We start from the raw sequence: 22,196 nt of genomic DNA, 5'->3' as shown, positions 1-22,196 counted from the left end.
ATATGCGGAACGTGTGCGTCATACGCTGCCATACGTTGAAAAATTTTTAGCATTCTTAAAACTTGTCGACGTACTCGGTGTACTACGACGTATGCCAGCGTGCTTCAGCGTGCTCTTAACGTATACAAAACTTACCCATAACGTATTCGACGTGTGCCAGCGTATTCGGCAAATTTTTCACATGTCGGCATACGCTGGCTAAAACGTCAAGGTGTGACAGTGGCTTGACACTTCGATGTCTAATGCGGTTATGATTTGAATCGTCGAGTGGCAGCCTTTTAATAGGCTACGCCACGTGATCATCTGTGATACGCTGCCGCGCGCTATGCATAAGTTAGACTATCGTTGGGCATAGGTTGTGAATGCCGACAACACGCTAAGCATTTGTTGGTATAAGTTATCTATATGTTATCGAAACTTTCTGTGTACGTTACTAATACATTATGCATATGTCCAACTCGTTATGAATCCGCCCAAAACTGGAAAAAAAAAAACATCAATAGTTCAGCGTACGCCAGCGTTTTACATACATTTTGATACGTTGCCATACGCTGGCTAAAACGTCAAGGTGTGACAGCAGCTTTACACTGGAGTAGCTAAAGAAAATAAACAAAGATTATTGTCCTTGAGTGGCCCAGTTTGAGTCCCGACCTAAATCCAATGGAAAATCTGTGGCATGACTTGAAGATTGCTGTCCATCAATGCTCCCCGTGCAACTTGACTGAGCTTGAACAGTTTTATGCAGAAGAATGGGCAAGCATTGCCCAATCAAGGTGTGCAAAGTTGGTAGAGACATCGCCCAACAGACTCGTAGCTATAATTGCTGTCATTGGTACCTCCACTAAGTATTAACTCAGCGGGGTGAACACTTATCCAACCAAGATATTCCATTTTTAATTAATTTTCTGAAATTTGTAGAATTTGTTTTTCATTTGGAAGTTGTGGGTTACGATGTGTAAATAAAGGTGGGAAAAAGTCTGATTTAATGCAATTTACTTCCTGGCTGTAAGGCAACAAAAGGTGAAAATTTTGAAAGGAGATGTAGTCTTTCTTTAGGCACTGTATGATGTTGGAATTTATTGAGTAACTTGTTAACCTCACATGCTCTTGAAGGAACATGAAAAGCTCTTGTTATGCTGCTTTGTGTTCGTGAGTGAGTCATCCTGGTTCTCAGATCCATTGTAATCTATATACACCTTTGAGGAGCTTCTTTGTTAAATGCCTTTTCTTGTTGTATTTTGTTGTCCTTGGATATCAAAGTGGTTTGTTGGTTGTATTCTTGTGATAATACATGCAAAAGGGAGTTTGAGAGTTAAACTGAGAATAATCAAAAGAGATATAAAGGGGAGGACAGGGGATGTTGGTTTCCCCCTGCCCCCCATCTCTTGACTATCTCATTGCCATCTTCCCTTCCTTCATCTTTTCTTCTTATTTGTAATTCTTTATTTTGTGATAGGTGTTGTTGAAGCAAATCCTCAAAAATTTAGGATCAATGCAGCACAAATGACCCAAAGGAAGGCCTTCACCACACAAGTTCGGCAGGAAGTTAAGGTAGGTGTTTGGCTTACTTTTTTCTCAGCCCTTCTTACACCTTAACTCGATGGTCAGTGGTACTGGGTAGACAGAGACATCTGGGAGGTTTATGCGGGTCTGATTTGGTTTTGCACGATAGATGGCCATTTTCAAATATGACGTAACACGTATTTTCACATCCTCACATCTGCCTACAAAGGAAAATGGCTGAACTGAAAGTACCTCATTCTTGTCATCTTCTTTCAAATTTATTTACATCAACAACCCAGTTATCTGCTTGAGGATCTTACAAAAAACAAATAAAGTATGACAGTGATTTGGAGGATGGAGTTGGAGGATAGGTTGGAGGTACAAGGCGAAATGGCATTGGGATTTCTGCACCTGGAGAAGGCCTACAACACTGTCATAAGAGAGATTGTGATGGTGACACTGAGATGGATGGGAGTGCCAGAAGCAGAAGTTAAGTTGGTGGAAGGGATGTACAAGCGAATAAAGGGAAGAGTTTTGGTTGGTCCTCAGATGTCTGTTCACTGTGAACACCGGTTTGAGGCAGGGAAGCTCTGTCAGCCCACTCAGGTTTATCATGGTGATGGAACTGGAAAGCAGGAAGGTAAACATGAAGGGTAGTATGGGGAGGATGTTGTATGCAGACGATCTGGCTATTGTGTTGGAGAGTGAGCGCGAGATGCTGGAGGTACTGGGGGGAGTGGAAGGAGGCATTTGGGAAGCATGCGCTGAAGATGAGTATGGAGAAGACTGAGGTGATGTGGGTCAGGCAACAAAGAAAATAAATGAATATCAGGTTAGAGAAGGAGATCAGACACGACACACACTACCGCAATCTGAACCAGGAAGGTTACCCGTGGTTTTCCTCCTATCATCAAAGAGTGAGGGTCGTGAAGGCTTTGCCCCAATCCCATCATCCAGTGAGCTACCCTTCAGAGTGAAGCTGCACAGGAGGTACTCCCACGGAGTGGGTTTTCAATTTTCTTTTCGTTTTTCTTGTTTTTTTGTGGAGTGAAGGGTTATTCGGTGGCTGGAGTGCAAATCCTACCGCCAACCTCCTAAAAAATAGTGACCCAACTGCAGGAGGACGTCTGCAGATACAGTTGGGCACGAGATATGGATGGCCTTGGCTCACAAGGAGCTCCTCCACCCTTTGATTATGGGTTTCCCAGGGTAAAAACTAAGATCGAAGCTTTCAATGACATCTTGGATGCTGCTATCTTGTCTGTACTTATTTGTGGTGACGATATTGAGGTGACGGAGAGATTCACTTCCCTTGGCAGTGATATTTCTGTCTCTGCTGGCTGTGAGCCAGAGGTCAATAGACGTCTGGTTCGGGCCTGTGGAGTCATGGATTCACTGGATCATGGGGTGTGGCACTGTCGGTACCTGTGCAGGACAACGAAAGTCCGAGTCTTCAGGTCCTTCAGGTATGTGGAGGAGTATCATGGTCAAGGCAGGGCACATGCTTGGTGCCATTGGATCTCACCCCTTACAAAGGGAAGATGAGAAGAAGAAGAAGAAGAAGAAGAAGAAGAAGAAGAAGAAGAAGAAGAAGGGACCATGCTGGAGTTTATCTACACATTCCTGTGTGCTATCATGATCAAATGCTCTGGATAAAGACATACATGTTGCTACTCGATCATGATTCAGTTCACCTTTTTTTGCAATCCTGTAGGAGCACAATGTATGTCTTGATGTACCTGCAAAGTAATGAAATGAAAAGCTGTTGTTGCACCCTAAACTCGTGAATGCATTACTTTTCATTGACTACAGAAATGTCTGGTTTTTCTGCAACCTGGATTACAGTCCAGGTTGGATTATGATTACATTGTTTCAGTTGTGGGATGTGGTTGCAATCTGCTTCACAGGTCTATACTTTCATCTGCCTGGATTGAGAACTTCCAAATGTGAAGGGAAACCTTAAATTATGTTTGCAAAAGCTGGTGGCTCTCATTACCAGACTTTGCAATCCTGCATTCTTTGTATTTAAAAACAACTTAACAAAAGCGATGATGCTACAATCCGGAAGCTGACTACATGCAGTGATTATCGAAGTGTGGGCCATCTGATTGGTTGGTGTAAACTGCACAACTGTATGCTACAACCACCAAACTCTCTCTTTCCAACCCTGTCCCCAAGGCCCTTCTGTCACACTGTAAGTATAATCGCCAATAATTTTGAGCAGCGATTGTGTTTGCCACAGTGCATAGATGCTTTTGGCAGATCATGTATCCCAATAATTAAAATTACACCTGCATTTTATCTTGATTATGTTTTCAAAATTTGAAAAATTTTGATTGAATTCCCCCCTTTCAGAATTTTGATTATTTTAAAAGGGGGGGGGTGTAGACTTTCAGCACTGTATATGGGACTATTAGCCCTTGGCAGGAAACCCATCTCGGTGTAGTGAAAGGTCGACAAATATACGTCAATGGCATCCACACCTGTCAGTGGTATGGCAGCAGTGTTATAATTAAATGATAGATTTTTTTTTTTTAGAATAAACTGGAGGTTGTCTCGGAATTTGTATTTATGGTCTACAAAACATGGTTTTCATTGTCGTGGAAGACAACACATTCCCTGGTGATGATGGTGTGAGTCGTTGCTTTCGACAAATCTCTCCCCTTAGTTGGTGTGCTCACGAAGCATTGTGCGATGGCTGTGGGTTTCCTTGTAGAGGTGGATGTTGACAGGTTTTCCTTTCTTGCCTCCACTCTCTCTTAATAGCAAGTGTAGAAGAAATTCTTAAGTCATCCTGTACATTTGAGTCATTTTTTTTAACAAACAACATCAACAAATACAAACAAGCAAATACATGTGCATATGGAGTAATCTAGAGAAAGTAACACAGTCTTCCTTCAGATTCTGAAATACATGATGGAGTTAAGTCCTTTTTATATAGGATCCAGTCCAGCCTTTATATAGGATGAGTACCAGCTTGCTGGGATGACAGAGTCATTCAAGTATCCTGCGTCAGTGGCGACCTGTCCAGGATTATGCCCAATAGCCAAGGAGACTGCTTCGGCAGCACCAACGCTCTGTACAGAGTATGGTCCCAATGGAATGGAGTCAGACATGGTTCTTTTTATTTCCAAATTCTGGCACCACAGTCTATTAGGTCTTGATATTCCCAGGTGGAGATCATTTTCAGCCTTCGTGCAGCCGCCAGCTTGATTTGGTTGAAGGATTGGAGCATATATTTCAAACCCAGATGTGTATATTCTCGCCCAGCACAGAATGACACACAGAATGACAGAATGACGTCAAGACTGCAGCCCTTTGGGTACTTTGATGGATTTCTATGGTATGTAGGTGAAAAGTCAGTCTGCTTCTAACAGGCTTGGGAAATATATACCATCTTGAAGCAATCAGAACTTAGTGAATGCATCTGGACATTTCCTTAGACCAACATTCCAGTTGAGCTGAAATAATATCTCCTATCAAGCTTGCTGGTGCCTTATATCTATCATTTCATAAAAAAATCCCTTACTAAGCAGGATATATTTGAATGATCGGCAATTAAAGTTTTATTTGATAGGTCAGCCAGTTTTGAACATCTTTACTCGACAAGTTAATCACCTTTCAATACAGTGGAAAGATATGATTATTTAAATTACAATTAAAATAGATACGTGTTCAAGCACATAGAATCTTACCATATTTGAGTACATTTTCCATTCCAGATTTATAACAATACATTTATTTTAATATCAAGTTTAATTGACAACATTTTGTTATTGACAACCCTCAAACCCATTATGCTAATTTTGGAAAAATTTCACCGACACAAGTCTCCCACATTCAAAGTGGTCCAGGCCTTTGCGGCAAATGTTCTGCCAAGCTGACCTGTTTGTGACCTTATGTTCCCAGGTGGCGACTGGAATGGTACAAGACTTGAGTGTAGATTAAAGCGCATCCTTATAATGCTTCCTTTGTCCACCACGTGAACGTTTACCAAATTTAAGTTGGCCGTTGAAAAGTGCTTTCGGGATTCTATGGTCTTCATGGATGTGAGGTGTCCTGACTCGCGAAGCTGGGCTTGCATCAGGAAATACTCAATTCCTTGGATACGACAAAGGTCTAGGATTGAGGTGTTAGGTATTCTGTCTCGCCAGGTGATGCCAAGAATCTTACGAAGGCATCGCATATGGAATTGATCAAGGCGTTTGATTATGACGACGATGGTGTGTCCAAGATTCTCATGCGTACAGAAGTGTTGATAGGACAACGATGCAAGAGACACTAATCTTGCTGTCCATGCGAACGCCACGTTCATGCCAAAGGCGATGCGTCAATTTTCCAAAGAACACACATGCTTTACCGAGTCTTGATGTTACTTCGTCGTCAATCATTGCATTTTGGAAGAGAACACCTCAGAAGTAACAGAACTTATCTACAACTTTGAGTGGTGTGTCATCGATGGTAATGTGTGGGACATTATACGCACCTTCTGTTCTCAGCTGAAGCATAGCCTTGGTCTTTTTGAGACTAATTGTAAGGCCATAGCGATGAGGAGATTGCGCAAAGCATTTGACAATATATTGCATGTCTTCAAGATTATGACTGAAAAGTGCGCAGTCATCAGCGAAAAGTACATCATGGAGCAACATTTCCGTGATTCTCGACTTGGTCATCAGACGCTGCAAATTTCAGACACTGCCATCAGTGTGAAACTGGATCATCACTCCATGGGTGATATCTTCGAAAGCATCATGAAGCATAAAGGAAAACACAATGCTAAATAATATGGGAGCTTGGACACAGCCTTGCTTTGTGCCGTTGGTAACAGGAAATTGCTCAGAAGTGCATCCACTGTCCCTCACATGAGCAACCATGCCATCATGGAAGGATCTGATGATATTAACCAACTTAGTGGGACAGCTGACTTTGTACAATAGTTTCCACAGGCCTTCGCTACTAACCATATCAAATGTTTTTTTAAGGTCAATAAAGACCATGTAGAAGTCGCAATGTTGCTCTCTCTCCTCTTTTTTTGGAGTTGACGAGTGGAGAACATCAGATTGGTCGTGCCACGTCGAGCGAAAGCCACATTGGATTTCTGGGGTGATGTTGTTGGCAATTGTTGATGACATGTGATTGAGAATGATGCAGGCAAGTATTTTCCCAGCAACAGATGGTAAGGCCACACCACTGTAGTTGTCGACACACGACCTATCACCTATGCACTTGTGCAGGGGAGCAATCGTGGCATCTTTGAAGACCTGGGCACTGACTCTTCAGTCCATATGGTAATCTATAGTTGGGTCAATCGGGTGAGGAGGTTGGCACCACCAAACTTGAAAACCTCAGAAGGGATACCATCGTCGCCAGGGGCCTTTCCAGATGACATCTCTTTGATAGCTCTGGTGACCTCTGTTTTAGTCGAAGGGTGGGCAAGGTCTTCTATAATAGGCCGCTGGGGGGGGGGGCGGAGAGTCAATGGCCACATCCGAGTTGGAGGAGGGGCAATTCTGGACACCATTAAAGTGTTCAGCATAGCGCTCCAGGATTGTTTTTTTTATCTGTGATTAGGTGCTGGTCATCTGAGCTATGGAGTTCGGCGATACTGTGAGAAGACGGTCCATAGACTGCTTTTAGACCAGCATAGAAGTGCTTGAGATTCTTTGTATCAGCTGCCTCCTGGATTCTTCTGCTCTTGCTGCCCACCAGCCGTCTTTCATGGAACGTAGTCTTGACTAGTGTGCGAGTCTCCTAAGTTGCAGGTAAGAGGAGTGTTTACTTGCTGAGCCTCTGTCATCAATCCAGTGAAGATGCGCTGCATGCATGGAGTTAAGTAAATGTTTGATCTGGGAGACGTTCTCGTCAAACCAGTCTTTGTAACTACGTTTAACGAAACCGAGAACATCAGCAGCTGCCCTGAAGGTGATGTCTTGTAAAATGGCCCATCCCACTTCAGCGTTGGTATTAGGTAAATCCAATGGTTCCAAGGTGGCATCAAGATGGTGGTGAAGATGTGATTGCACATCTCTGCATTGAAGCTGTTGAGTGTTTAGCTTTGTAGCAGGCTTAATAAGTTGCCTTTTCACAGGAGGCTTGATCTTGAGTGACATTTTACTCCTTACAAGCCTGTAGTCTGACCAATAGTCAGAGCCTCTCATGATGCGTATGTGTTCAACATTATGCCAGTCATGTTGCTTGATGATGACAAAGTCAATGAGGTGCCAATGTTTAGAGCGGGGATGCATCCACGAAGCTTTGTATTTATCAGCTTGTTGGAACAAGGAGTTTGTGATGATGAGTTCATAAGTTGAACATAACGTCAGCAGCAAGGTGCCATTGGACTTCTCTTTGCTGATACCGTGGTGTCTGATCACCTTTTTCAACGCAACATCATCACCTCCCACTCGGGCATTGAAGTCCCCCAACAAAATAAGCTTGTCACAATGAGATGTTGATTATACAACTGCTGAAAGATCATTGTAGAATTGCTCTTTGACCTCATCTGTGTTTGTCATTGTAGGGGCATATGTGTTGATGATAGGGGGTAGCGTAACCTTCATTGTCAAGTTTGAGTCACACAGTCATGAGATGTTCACTAATACCAGTTGGGACAGCATGGAGAAGGTTTACATGTTTGGTTTTAATCGCAAAACCAACATCTGCTTGGTGACTCTCACTTTCTGGCTTGCCGCTCCAGTATAACTTATAGCCGGAGTCTCGTTCCTCGAGATGGGATACACAAAGTAGCTGAGTCTCACTGAATGTGTGTCGAGGTGTGTGCCATCCCTCTCCTACTCTCTATTCCTATGAGCATAATTGGCTGGAGGTGCAGTGAATGAAATGTGAAGCCTGATACGCATAGGCGCAGCAGACTGGCCATGTCGTCGGTATGATGATGGCTGCCATTGATATCCATAATGAACACAGCTGTCTGCAGATGCTGCACAATGGTGCTTAAATTGGTGCCACCACAGACTTTCATGGGCATATTTATCCATGATGTAGCACTGCCCAGGCTGACCTACAGGTGTGGTTTCATATCTGAGTGCCCTTCTTATAGCCTTAGCCTAAAGAGGCTTCCCCCACAAGGTAGTGGGGATCCGTTACCTTGGACAAGGGGCCCATACTAGGTACTGTCAGCTGGAGCCAGCTGAGCCCAGGACTCGCACAAGGCAGGGACGTCACTCGCTGAGGTAGCTGGAAAACAGCTGCCCTGCTACCCTTTCATATATTGACAATCAAGCATATGACATGACTGCAATGATTGACGATGTCCCATGCCATGTCTTTATTACCAAAAAATGATTGTGGAGGAAACTTTATATTATTCCAACCAAGGCTGATTGCAGATGATGAATGAAGTGAAAATATTGTAACTTGAACATTGATCCATACTTGATAATCTAATAGTTGTCTGCACAACCTTTGCGAAATGCATTATGAGTATTATGCGGAATGTCTTAATGAAGAGAAATCATAATTGCAGGATGAATTTTCCATATTCATAATTTGCCACACTTGCCATATTCTTGGTGAAAGGAACAATGGACATGCAGCAATTATTCAACTCTCACCAAACTGTTAACAAAAATAAGCATTCCCATTGGAGAAATGGAGCTCACCAATTAGTCAATATAGAAACTGCAGTTGTATATGTAATGAAAAAAAGAACAAACTTTAAAAAGTGCTTTTTTTTTTTTTTAAAACATCGTCGAGGCTCGTGCAAGAGCTAGCACACTGAATGGTCAGGAAGGAACAGACAAAAGCAGGACGCAAACAAGGCCCAGTCAGGGCATCCTCTGTCTAACAAAGTCCTTCCTTGGCACACCTGAATTTCTCTCCACCTACAAGGCATTCATCCGCAGCTTGATGGATAACCTCTCACCTCTCTAGGCTTTGGAAGCCAACTTTGAAATGTCGTTTGCCCATGAAAGACCATGGCTGACAGTGAGACCCAGGAGTTTGAAAGACTGAACTTCGTCATGGGGATTGTTGAGAAAGTAGATGGGGGCAGGAGTGGAGGTTACGAATAGTCCTTTTTGAGAGAGATTGTGAGAGTGTGATATTTGCCAGGATTTAAAGACACTTTCCAAATGTTTAATCAGCTTGTGATTTTGTCAAGGTCGAAAGAGAGAGAAGAGGTTGCAACCTGCTCTATGAAGGATGAGAGATGTCATGGCAGAGGATGGAATCATCAAATATTTCTATCCTGCACGAAGAGTAAGAACATTCGTGAAAATCCTTCCCTTTACAACTACTTGTAATTACTAGATGTTTTTATTACCAGACGCTACAATATACTGCTCATCAAACACGATATGATTCAATATCTGGAAATGATCAAAAATTTCCAAAACTCTCATGATCTTTCCATGCTTAGAATCAAACTACAATAAAATAACTTGTCACCTTTGTTTTCTAGTTAACTCAAAGAACAAACATCTCACCTCAAAAAATATTAGTCATACATAATAAACAATGTGTTCCATATTGAATCATAGTATACATGCACCAACATCATACTGGACTAATATACTGCCCAGCAGTCATTGGTAAAAAACAACATTTCCAGCCTTTAAAAATTATTTACCAAAATTATCAGCAAACATCAGGGATAATCATTAGCAATTCAATCAATGTTTTCGAATTGGCAATCAAGGTTGAACAACCCTGCTCAAGTAAACTGCCACAATATTCTCCGTCCCGTAATCCATTCCATTGTAAAGCAATAGTTTTGCAGAAACATGGCCAATCTCATTAATCCATAATTGTGAAGCATTGCCTTATCCATGCATACCAATGGCTCTTGATTGGTTTGCAAAGCAAATTCAGTCCCATTGAGATACAGCATACATCTCATTATGCCCCACACAATAGCAAGTCCTTCCTTCATGGTTGAGTAGTTTTCTCAAGTCATCAGCTTCTTGCTTGCATAACCCACAGAGAAAGCTTAGCCTCGTGTCACTGCAAGAGAAAACTCCAATACCAAAGTCAGAGGTACAGCTTACTTTTTGTCTCATCGTCTTAAAATGGGTTTGTTGATGAGTTGCTTGAGGATTATGTCGGCCTTCTTCTGAACATCCCTCTGTACCACCATCCTGGCTTGACCCTTCTTGGTCAAGTTTGTGAATTGCACAGTGATGCCACATAGTTGGGGATGTAATCCTGGTAGTATCTGGTCAGACACCCAAATGACTATACCTCCTGATAGTCAGGTCGTCAAGGTGGAATCTTGCAAGTGGGTATATATACAAACTTTTTGGGGCTTTTTGGTGTATATTTCTAGAACGATATAAGAGAGCGTGTTCTAGAATGATAAGACTGGCACTATTGAGAAGTTTTTTTTTAATATCTTTGAAAATCCAAGATGGCCACCAGCAAATTGTGCAAATCTCCTTCTTATATCTTCGCAAGTAGATATGTTAAAAACATGAATGAAATGTCTTTTATATGTTTTCAGACATAAGGAATACAATTCTGACATTATTTACTAAAAATAAATTACAAAGAATTTAAGTTGGCAGCCATTTTATGCTGAAAATTGTTTCTGATTATTGATTTTGCTATTTTCCACCATTTTTGATAAACTGAGAATGGCAAATCCATGAATCAAGTCAAGTATATTTCACTGATGTGCGATTTTATTGATTCAATTATTGCAACACATGTTTACTGCACAGAGAGTATTGATGACGATGAGAAAAAGCATTGGGCCCAGAACACTACTTTAAGGAACTCCAGTTTGGACAGGAAGAGGGGATGAGAGAATTCCATTAAGGGCCACACATTGACAACAACAGAAGAAGTCTGCGAGCCAAGAGTGGAGATTGCCTTGGATACCATATAAAGAGAGTTTGGTGAGCAGGGCGGGGTGCCAGATCAGATCAAAAGCACGTGATATGTCTTTGGAGATGGCTCTGATCTCATGTCTGGCATTGAAGGCATCCATCTATTGTTGGGAAAGCAGGAGCAGCAAGTCCAGGGTAGAGTGACCTGATCTGAATCCAAATTGATGACTGGAAATCAGGCCACTCAGGTTTATCATGGTGATGGAACTGGAAAGCAGGAAGGTAAACATGAAGGGTAGTATGGGGAGGATGTTGTATGCAGACGATCTGGCTATTGTGTTGGAGAGTGGGTGGGTGATACAGGAGGTACTGGGGGGAGTGGAAGGAGGCATTTGGGAAGCATGCACTGAAGATGAGTATGGAGAAGACTTAGGTGATGTGGGTCAGGCAGCAGAGAAAGACGTGGGTCGGGGGGGGGGGGGTATTGGGAGCCCTATGGGCCGTGAATATCGTTATAAATATCCGTTTTTTGTGTGTGGTTCTTGGGCCACAGAGAAATTTTACTCGATTTTTGCATCCATTGGTAAAAGCTGAAGGGTCCTTATGTGCGTGTATGTGTGTTAATATCCATGGCTGGCACTCAAATGCACTAACAGTAAATGGTACGAACCCGATTCCTCTCAATCAAGGATATTTCTCATATTCCAATATTTCCACGAGTCCCATTTTCATTCAGGAACAGAACAATTATGGTTAACCATCTTGAAATTGCCATTCTTTCATCTAAATGCTGAAAATTATGTAACAAAGACAATTTTAATCACAGATTTTGCGCCAGCATCAACAGGTTAAAAGCGCCTGGTGAGCTGAACCGAATGACACACAGTGCATGCGTAAAAGGCCTCATTTAGCATTCACACGTCATTTTGAAAGTTCCATATTGGTCATACTTGACCTTTGCCATATCAGACAGCCAAGAATACACATTGAATGCATTTGCTTGTGAACAAAGCACTGAGTGAGGTGGCTCATCCTCCCCTGTCCCATCAGCTGTTAATAGCAAAATGATCAATCCTCTAGGTAGCTCTCTAGCTCATCCTTATCGTGAAGAAAAACTGAGCTTTGTAGGACTTGTCTGCGCAAAGTTATTCACATTCTCTTGGCAACTTTGTAGAGCATTCCCTACCTTATGATGCTTCAACTCCTGTTCAGCTTCGAGCCTTCTTGCCTCCCTCTCCCTTTCAGCATAGTCTTTCAGCCTCTAATCTTACCCTTTCAACATCTTGTCTTTTGTCTTCGCTTACAGCCTCTAATCATTCTCGTCTTTCTTTCATTCTCACTCTCTGTTTCCTCTCCAGCGCCTGCTATTCAGCAGCAAATTGTCACAGTTTATTACTCTGAAACTTGCTGTCTGGTATGCCCCTACACAGACTTAGGAGCATCCACCATGACTGCATTATTGCTAAAACCCTGCACACAGTTTGTTAACCCCCCCCCTATCCCTGGATATCTGAGCAGGTAAATCTTGTCATTGAACAAGCTGTTCATTGCCTTTCAGAATAGTTTTACACAAAGCTTCATGACCAGCCGACACAGTGCCATTGGCCAGTGAGGTGTTGTGTAAACGGATTTACTATGTTGATTAATGTGAATTACCTTGTTTTATCATTTTCTTTTGGAAGGCAATGAAAGATGAACTCTCCAGCCCTGAAGTCACAGCTGTCATTGAAAGGAACACAAGACAGGTTTGTACCACTCATCGTCATTTTATCCCCTAATTTCCTTTTAGTGTTATTTATCACCAAATAACTTGGACACAATGTGTGCTTAGTTTTACTTCAGCACTTCATTTGTTGTCTTTACATGGCAAAAACATGACTGAGACGCAACCTGCTCCAAAAGGAAATCCAAAAGATGCACACATTGTTTAATATCTCTTTCGGTGTGTGCAGGCATTAACAGATGGAACGATAAGGATATCTGAGAAGATGGAAAACCCAGAACATTCCAGGTTCATTGAGGACCAGCAGACACAACAGGAGGTGATGAAATGGCAGTGGATAGGCTTTGTGAAAAAACAAACAGTATTATAAGGAAAAACAAAAAAGAAACTGCAGCATTTTTACCCTGCGCACGTGAAGCGAAAAACGGGGTTAAGCAATTGGTGTCTGTCGGTCGGTCTATCTTATTAGTTTATGATCATCAGTTTGTGATCGAGAAACAACGTATTTCAATTGAATGTTATATTTTAACCACTAATCGGAACATGAATAAGAAAAGTCTGTTATTTTTCACGTGCATTGGCTTAGAAGTCATCTCGACCGCACATAAGCAGAGAGGAGTGAGATAATGTTTTTACTCTGAAATAATAATACGCAGAGAGGATTTCCTTTTGGAGCACCCAGTTGATGGGTGACACCATCAGATCCAAGAAGCCTGCCTGCTTGGCAGTCAAACAAAATTGAAAAATCATTCCAAACAGAAAATTTATTGCTTTTAAAGGCATCGTAATGGACGCATACAAAAGACACGAAAAACTAATATATGAAAGATAGAGTGATTTAATAGCCAATGGAGAAAATGGTGGTAGAAATGCCGGTAGTAGAACCCATAATTTTTATTTATTTATTCGCCTTTAAACCAATTGAAACCTTCATTAGCCCCCGTTGGACTTTGTCCGAAACAGGGGCTTATGGATTTGGTCTCAATTTTTGTGTCTGTACATGTGTGCATGCGTGCGTGCATCCTTAACCATATCTCGGACATGTGAGGACCAATTTTATTCGTACTTGGCAGAAAGACAAAACATGATGGTACACATATGCACGTCATTTTGTTTCGCGACGTGATCAAAGATGGCCGACTGGCGATCATTTTAGTTCCAAAAAAAATCTGGTGTTGAAAATGTCCTCAACCATTTCTCGGACATGCATTTACCGATCTTGTTCAAACTTGGCACACAAATAAAGAGTAATGGCTTTCACATACATTTTTTTGGGGGGGGGGATCAGATCCAAGATGGCCGACTGGCAATTTTGTGGCTTAAATGTGTCCCCAACAATTTCTCAGACATGCATGGTCCGATTTTATTCAATCTTGGCAGAAGCACAGTCCATGATGGCATTCACGAGCAGCTCACTTTATTTTGTGATCTGATCAAAGATGGCCGACTGGGAGACTGGCGGCCATTTGAGTTGTAAAAAAACCGGTGTCGAGCACGTCGTCCTCCATTTCTCGTTCATGCATTTACGGATGTTGTTCAAACTTGGCACACTGGTAAAGAATGATGGCTTACAGAGGCATGTCATTATTTTTTTTTTTTTGACATCAGATCCAAGATGGCCGACTGGCAGGCATTTTAGTTTTTTTTTAACCCGATGTTGAACACGTCCTCAACCATTTCTCAGACTTGCATTTACCAATGTTGTTCAAACTTGGCTCACAGATAAGTAATGATGGCTAACATATGCGTATCATTTTTTTTCGACATCATATCCAAGAATGCCGATTGGCAGCAATTTTAGTTGTAAAAAAGCACTCCATTTGAAACCATTGATAAGGAACGGCTGGCTTGGCAAGAGCTAGCTAGTTGCTTGGCAACTGAACACACCTCAGTACTTGGACAGAATTTGTTTTTTCTACTTTTGCAATCTTTATTTTATTTAAATTTAATTTTATACTTCAAGACTGAAGCACACAAATCATCTGTCATAATATTTCCAAGAACCTCCAGTTTTTTAACGATCGTTAAAATCATTATTTTATTAAAATTGAAGTAACGCTGCACGTGGTGTCGTGATCTATGAACTCTCTAATTACCCCCGCCACCGAATGTGGAAGGAGGTTTATGTTTTCACCCTTTGTTTGTTACTTGCGAAAAGCGAAGGTTTTTTAAAATTATATTGGTTGGTTGCATGTGTTATTCTGTTTGGCTGTTTGTTTGTTTTTATGTTTATCATTTTGAGGTCACAATTTTAAACCGATGTTCACGAAACTTCATCACATGCTAGAGTTCATCATAAGTAAGAAGCTTATTGTTTTTGAGGTCAAAAGGTCAACATGGGCAAAAGTCAACCAATTTGTCTAATTTCTAAAATACTCACTTTTCATCTGATTGACTTGAAATTTGAAGAGGAGTTGCATATTTGATCATTGAATTCAACCGCCAATTGCTTTTATGGTCAATATTGGCCAAAAGGTCAACATATGCCAAAGGTCAACTTTGGTGAGATTTATAAAATCCTCAATTTTCATCCAATCGACTTGAAATTTGAAGAGGATTTATATTTCAGGTCACTACATTCAACCATAAATTATTTTTGAGGTCAACATCAGCCAAAATGTCAGCATGGGCCGAATTTCTAAAATTGTCAATTTTCATCTGATTGACTTGGGATATCTGTATACAGCATGATATCTCAAAAAGTTGTGGATGGATTTAGATTAAACTAGGTGGACAGGTTTGGTGTATGACAAGGACAAATTGATTCGATTTTGGTGACTATCTGATTCTGGATACGAGAATTTTAAAAATTTTAAAGTGATTCTTCGCCATTGAGAGATGGGGCTAAAAACGATATGCAGCATGATATTTCACAAAATTATTGGGCCCGATATGTTTTACTGGATCAGGCATTGCGTGGTGGAGGTACGCGCTCTACCGAGTGACCTTCGATCTATTAGTGTTTTTGTAATGTCTTCCCTTTTATTTTGCAGTCTCTATGATCACTCTGTCTTTTCTCCATCCACCCAAATCCTGTTATTTATGTCAAAGGTGTAGTCACTTCTGTTTAACTACGCTGAACTGAAGGCTGGAGGTATTTTTTTATGCTGATTTAATATGCCATCTGCCTCATTGTTGCAGTTGTAATACTGACCTTTCATTACGATGGATTTATTTTTGTTTTTTTGCCAAGCTTTGCATAATGTATTAAATTGCATGTGTAGTACATTCTGTACTGTACAGTACAGTACTGTATTTCAGCTTCACTGTTTCTTCTACAGGCATGGATGCAAATTCAAATCCTCAAAAGCTTGCTTGAAATCAACTTCCTTTGGAGAAAAAGAATGCTTTTGTAAATGGATTGCTTTCGTTTGTTGAACCTGGTCATATATAACTCTCCCTCCAACCCCTCCTGCTTCTTATCTTCAAAAGTTTTGGACTCTTGCAATCACATTGTAATGAATGAATAAATTTTACTCTCTCTTTGTGGAGCTGCCTTTGTGCTAAAATGGTTTTAAACTCGTATCAAGCTGTGTGGTCTGCTCTCGTCTTTGCTATGTTTTCACTTGCAAAGGCTGGTAAAGTGCATTTGCAACACTTGAAAGCAACACTTCATGAGATTCCTTTCATGAAAACCTGCTTGCAGAACTTCAACTTCTCTTCATTGCACCGATTCATCCAATCCACTCGGGCCTTTCTTGCGTTTCCTTCAGACTATAGTGTGCAAAAGCATGTTTGAATGCAATTGCTACCCAACAATGTATCGTTTTCACGAGAAGAATAAACTCTACTACTAGTTATCTCATAAATTTCCACATGACTCAATAAGAGGATGCACAAGACAACCTAAAGGCGCTGTCACCTTGACGTTTTAGCCAGCGTATGCCGACGTATTAAAAAATTTGCGAGTACGCTGGCTCACGTCGAATACGTTATGGGTAAGTTTTGTATACGTTAAGAGCACGCTGAAGCACGCTGGCATATGTCGTAGTACGCCGAGCTCGTCGACAAATTTTAAGCATGCTCAAAACTTTTCGACGTATGCCAGTGTATGACTCGCGTTCCGAATACGCTGGCCCTAAGTTGTAGGCACGTTATGCGATCGTTGACACACGTCGACACACGTTACTTTTAAGTTACTCATAAGTCGAAACACGTCGAGGTAATGTTTAGCGTACCCGAAACTTATTTCTAACCTATGAGTAACGTGCTTTGAACCTATGTGTAACGTATCTCCAACGCATATTGACGTATGTAGACGTATTTGACGTCTTCCGGATGACCACAGTACTTACTGAACGTGTTTCTAACTTACAGCTACCGTATAATGGCGTATTGGCAGCATTTAGGGGAATTGGTATATAAAATGGGGTTCACAGGAGGAACCTGTCAGTGTTTCAGACTCCATGGTTTTTTTTTTTCTTCTTCGGCATGACGGTGATGTTGATACTTCGATTTCTAGTGCGGTTATGATTTAAATCTTTGAGCGGCAGCCTTTTAATAGGCTACGCCACGTGATCGTCGGCGACACTCTGCTGCGCTATGCATAAGTTAGACTATCATTGGGCATAGGTTGTGAACGCCAACAACACGCTAAGCATTCGTTGGTATAAGTTATCTATATGTGATTGAAACATTCTGTGTACGTTACTAATACATTATGCATACGTCCAACTCGTTATGAATACGCCCAAAACTGAAAAAACCATCAATAGTTCAGCGTACGCCAGCGTTTTACATACATTTTTATACATTGCCATACGCTGGCTAAAACGTCAAGGTGTGTCAGTGCCCTAAGGTTTCACATAATTCTCACTTGAGATACAAACATTCTGACCTGCTCTCTTCACCAATCTTATAGTTAGTTATTAAGTCTTATGCCTGGTGTCGGCTTAATGGTTAAGGTGGTGGGCTTGGGATCCTTGGATCCTGAGTTCAAATCCCATTTCGCTGTTGAATTAATACCAGGTGGGGTTGATTCTGCCAGTCATCCTTCTGAGGTTGGCAAAATGAGAGCCAGCTTGCTAGTATCCTATGTTGGAGTGGTGACCTGTCCAGGATTGTGCCCAATAGCCAAGGAGACTGCTTAGGCAGCACCAACACTCTGCACATAGTATGGTCCCAATGGATGGATGGATTAAGTCTTGGTTGATCAGTTTGGCTTTCTCATATGAGAGCATTCAGCGCATGATATTCTCATCCCAGATTTTAATTTGTTATTGCATGCTTATTTGTTCATTGTTTTCTAATGTTCTTGTCCTGATTCTAATGTACGTACTGTATAAGCTTCTGTGTGAGCTGTCGTTCACTGTTGGAAAAATAAAGTCTCCGGTTTGGTGTTCCTGTTCTCTCTGTCCTCATCACAAATAACTATATCTCAAGTGATACAGCACGAGACGAAGCAGTGTGCTCAGGTCCCTCCTTTGTTTCAAATGCCCTTGATCTCAACCACTCTTTTCTGACCACCCCCACCCCCACTTTCTTCTCACCCTGCTCCCACTTCTTCCCATCATTCCAGTCTTTCACGATTCTAGATACAACATTTAAAGTAACAGGTTCGAATTGCGAACATACCCCGTGGGAGTTCATTCGTACAACTCCCAGGTGAGCGATAGCACGGACGACAGATCATTTTGAAATTTGGTAAGATTTTCATCGCATCAGAAAAAGAAACCAGAACACCTCACATGAGTGAGGCTAGTTTCATATCATCATTTGCGACTTCATTTTGCATTGGGCATCGCCCAGCACATTTAATTCATTTTTTTTTATAACGATTTTAAGTAAATGGGCCAAAATGGCCGTTTCTCGCCCCAAAGGTCTGGAACCGCACTTTGGGCGCAGGTAATGCCTGGAGAATGGTCTCAAGAATATACCTGTCAAGTTATGTTCGGTTCTGTTTACGAACAACCGAGAAATAGCAATTTTTCAAAAAATGGGCCGAGAGGGCCGTTTGTTGACCCAAAGGACCATAATTTCACTTTGGGCTCAGTTAATGCCTGCAGAGTGACCTCAAGGATTTTCCTGTCAAATTTGGTCCGGTTTCTTTCACAAATAACTGAGAAATAGCAATTTTAAGAAAATGGACCGAAAGGGCCATTTTTCAGCCCAAAGGGCCGGAATCGCACTTTGGGCTCAGTTATTGCCTGGGGGAATGGTCTCTAGAATATACCTATCAAGTTTGGTTCGGTTCCGTTTACGAACAACCGAGAATTCTTTTGGGCCGAGGGGGCATTTTTAAAAAATGGGCTGAGAGGGCCGTTTGTCGGCCCTGCGCATATGAGTCTCGTATATGTCTGTCAATTGTTATCGAATTCTGTTCACGAATAATAGAGAAATAGACATTCGAATGAACTGTACACAAGAAAAGAGAGAACGCGAGCGGCGCTTAGACCCCACGGGGTGGAAGACTCCACGGGTAATAAATAAATTAAGACTGAAAAGCATCCTTATTTATCTTGTTTACCCCATCTATCCTGCCCCATCCCTCTCCCTTTAGCAGATCTATTGTCTCTGTTCCTCACTATTTTGTGCTTCCCTCTCCTGCCTCTCTTGTCTCTTGCCTTGTTATATGTTTCTGTGTTTTCGCTCTAACACAAGCCTCAACATGGTTTACAAAAAAAAACAAAAAAAACCATCTGAGTTGTTACTTTTTATGGATTGCTACCTTTGAGATGCCATTATTAAGTAGCATCTTTAAGCTAGATATCTTCATGCACAAAGCTTTAAAAGAGAAATCTGCGTTGTTCTACTTTTCATTTGTTTATCTTCATTTTTATTTTATTATTGGCTCTCTGTGGTTTCCACTTCCAGCTTATCATCGATCAACAAGACAACACTTTGGAGATGGTGTCTGGTTCTATTGGCGTTCTCAAGCACATGTCCACACAGATCGGGGAAGAACTAGATGAACAAGCAGTGTGAGTGAGTAATGGAGGAAGTGAATGGGGCAGTTTTCCAACCTTTGGCTCAAATCCTGGTCGAATACCTTGTACAGTATAGTTATTTAGAACCCTGTTATAGTGAAAAGTGATCTATTTTTTACCAATGCTACCAAAGGTGGACAGGTGTTATGTTTTCACAACCGGTTTATCTGTTTGTCTGTCTGTCTGTCTGTCTGTCTGTCTGAGAGCAGGATATCTCAAAAAGTTTATGGACGTATTCGGACGAAATTTGGTGGATAGGTTGGGTGTGTGACGGGGACAAAATGATTTGATTTTGGTGAAGATCTGGATCCAGATCCAGATATTAAACTTTTAAAATATCTTCAGTGATTCTTCACCACTAAGAGATCGGGTCAAAACTATATATAGCATGATGTTTCAAAACGTTTTGCTTTAATTCGGCCGAAACTTGATGGACAGGTTGGTTGTGTGACAAGGACGTGATCCGGATACGCAACTTTTACAAGTGATTCTTCACAATTGAGAGACGGGACCAAAATGATATTTCGCACGATATCTCAAAAAGTTGTGGACAAGTTATGACAAAATTGGTGGATGAGTTGGGTCGGTGGCAAGAACAAGCGGATTAGATTTTGGTTGAGGTCCTGATGCAGATCCGGCCTATCAGTGGGAAACAAAACGTAAACTGTTAAGCCCGGTGGAGGTATGCGCTCTACCAAGTGCCGTTCTTGTTTCTCTTTGGAATTTGAGACACGGAGGCACCTAACTTTGTTTTGTACTTTGTCTCGTGTGCACAGAATGCTGGATGAGTTTTCTCATGAAATGGAGAGCACACAGTCTCGTCTGGATACAACGTTACGCAAGATGGCCAAACTTTCTCACATGACTAATGGTACATTAGTCACCCCACTCATTGGTTACATACTTTTTTGAACATACTAATAATTTATTATTCTTTTTCAATTCTACCTTGTGCTTGACTCTGGTCTTATCCTCATGATTTATAAATATGGAATTTGTGCACAATCTACCTTTTACAAATGCTTACTTTCCTTTACCTAGCAATTTGAGGACATGTTTCTCATTGGGCAATCTCGTTTGGACTATAATCTCATTGGAGTTGAATGTCACTGAAATTGTCATTCAAGTACATTTCCATGGGGGATCTAGCATCTCACAACATGCCACCTTTTGTCTCCTTCAAGGGAATGTAAAGCTGGCTGTCCAATCTGTATTTGGTTTCTTGAAGTTAAATATCCCATAGTGTTTTTTTTTTTTTAAAATAAAAGATAATTATGCTTTAGTACCTTGGCCAAATTCTCTCCATGGGTTAGCTGTGTAGTTAGCACAAGCTGGAGTTTGGGGAGGGGAGAGTGGGGTTTATGATGCTGTTGTTGGAATGAGGGTATGATCGAGGCATTTTATACCCAATTACCTCTTCCTGCTCTGCATTAATCACATTGTAATGCATTTTACCTTGTAATTAGTTCTTAAATTTTTGATCCACAAATTAAATTGATATTGCATTGAAATGTACTTTGCCAAGAATGAAGTGACCTCCCTCCCCCAATATCTCTCTTCCCTCCTCTCAGACCGACGACAGTGGTGTGCCATTGGCGTGCTACTTGTTATTATGGTGGTTCTTCTCATCCTCTTCTTAGCCCTTTGAAATTCAAACAGCCATGAGTTTTTTTTCACTTGTCTCATTGCATTGTAGGTAAAACTTCATCTCTTTTTCTCTCTCTTCCCTCTGCTCCTCTCTCACCCCCACCTTTTCCACCTGAGCCTTTCTACTTCCCATCATCCTTTGAGGACCAAGAAAGCATTTAGTTGCCAAAATCAAAGTAAATAAAAATAGAATCCCATTCAAAGGAATGCTTGCTATATGCTTTCCATTGTAATGAATCGCACTTTTGATGAACAATCCAATTTTAATGAACATACCTCAGCCTGATATGAGGGGTGTCCAAACTGTTTGAGGAATGAGCTATTTACAACAGTCCAAAATACATCATTTATTTTTATTTTTCAATAAAGTGTCCCTTGACTTCAATGCACTTGCGTCATTTGTCTCTCAAACAATCTTTGTCAGGAAAATTGAGGTTTTCAGATTTATCCTTCAGCCACATCTCAGTTCCTTCAGTCATTTCCTAAATCTTGTTGAATTGGTGGCCACACATGTGCGACTTCAAATGACGAAACAGTGTCACTGGGGGCAAAGTACAAGCTGCATGAGGGCGATGCAGCTGCTCGTAGCCACAATAACAAATGGTGGTC

General features: G+C 41.3%; 1 protein-coding gene across 4 annotated transcripts in view; it reads left to right on the top strand.

Annotated features, from left to right (window-relative positions):
* Positions 1 to 21,972, top strand: part of LOC147035366 (syntaxin-6-like) — a 116,027-nt gene extending 94,055 nt beyond the window's left edge. For 2 of the 4 annotated variants that reach the window (XM_085897114.1, XM_085897108.1), the window contains 6 exons: positions 1,457 to 1,551; positions 12,974 to 13,036; positions 13,244 to 13,333; positions 19,828 to 19,934; positions 20,717 to 20,811; positions 21,512 to 21,972. In XM_085897114.1, the coding sequence (XP_085753240.1) occupies positions 1,457 to 1,551; positions 12,974 to 13,036; positions 13,244 to 13,333; positions 19,828 to 19,934; positions 20,717 to 20,811; positions 21,512 to 21,588 (527 nt within the window). In that variant the 3' untranslated portion in view covers positions 21,589 to 21,972. The remainder of the gene's footprint in view (positions 1 to 1,456; positions 1,552 to 12,973; positions 13,037 to 13,243; positions 13,334 to 19,827; positions 19,935 to 20,716; positions 20,812 to 21,511) is intronic. The other 2 variants (XM_085897132.1, XM_085897122.1) reach the window with 1 other exon arrangement.
* The last annotated feature ends 224 nt before the right edge of the window (positions 21,973 to 22,196 follow it).

Source organism: Eptatretus burgeri, chromosome 1 (assembly GCF_056783735.1).
Source record: "Eptatretus burgeri isolate ZD-2024b chromosome 1, Ebu_testis_v1, whole genome shotgun sequence".
Classification (NCBI taxonomy): Eukaryota; Metazoa; Chordata; class Myxini; order Myxiniformes; family Myxinidae; genus Eptatretus; species Eptatretus burgeri.
The sequence above is the reverse complement of the archived record's forward strand: the minus strand, read 5'-3'. Positions and strand labels throughout refer to the sequence as shown.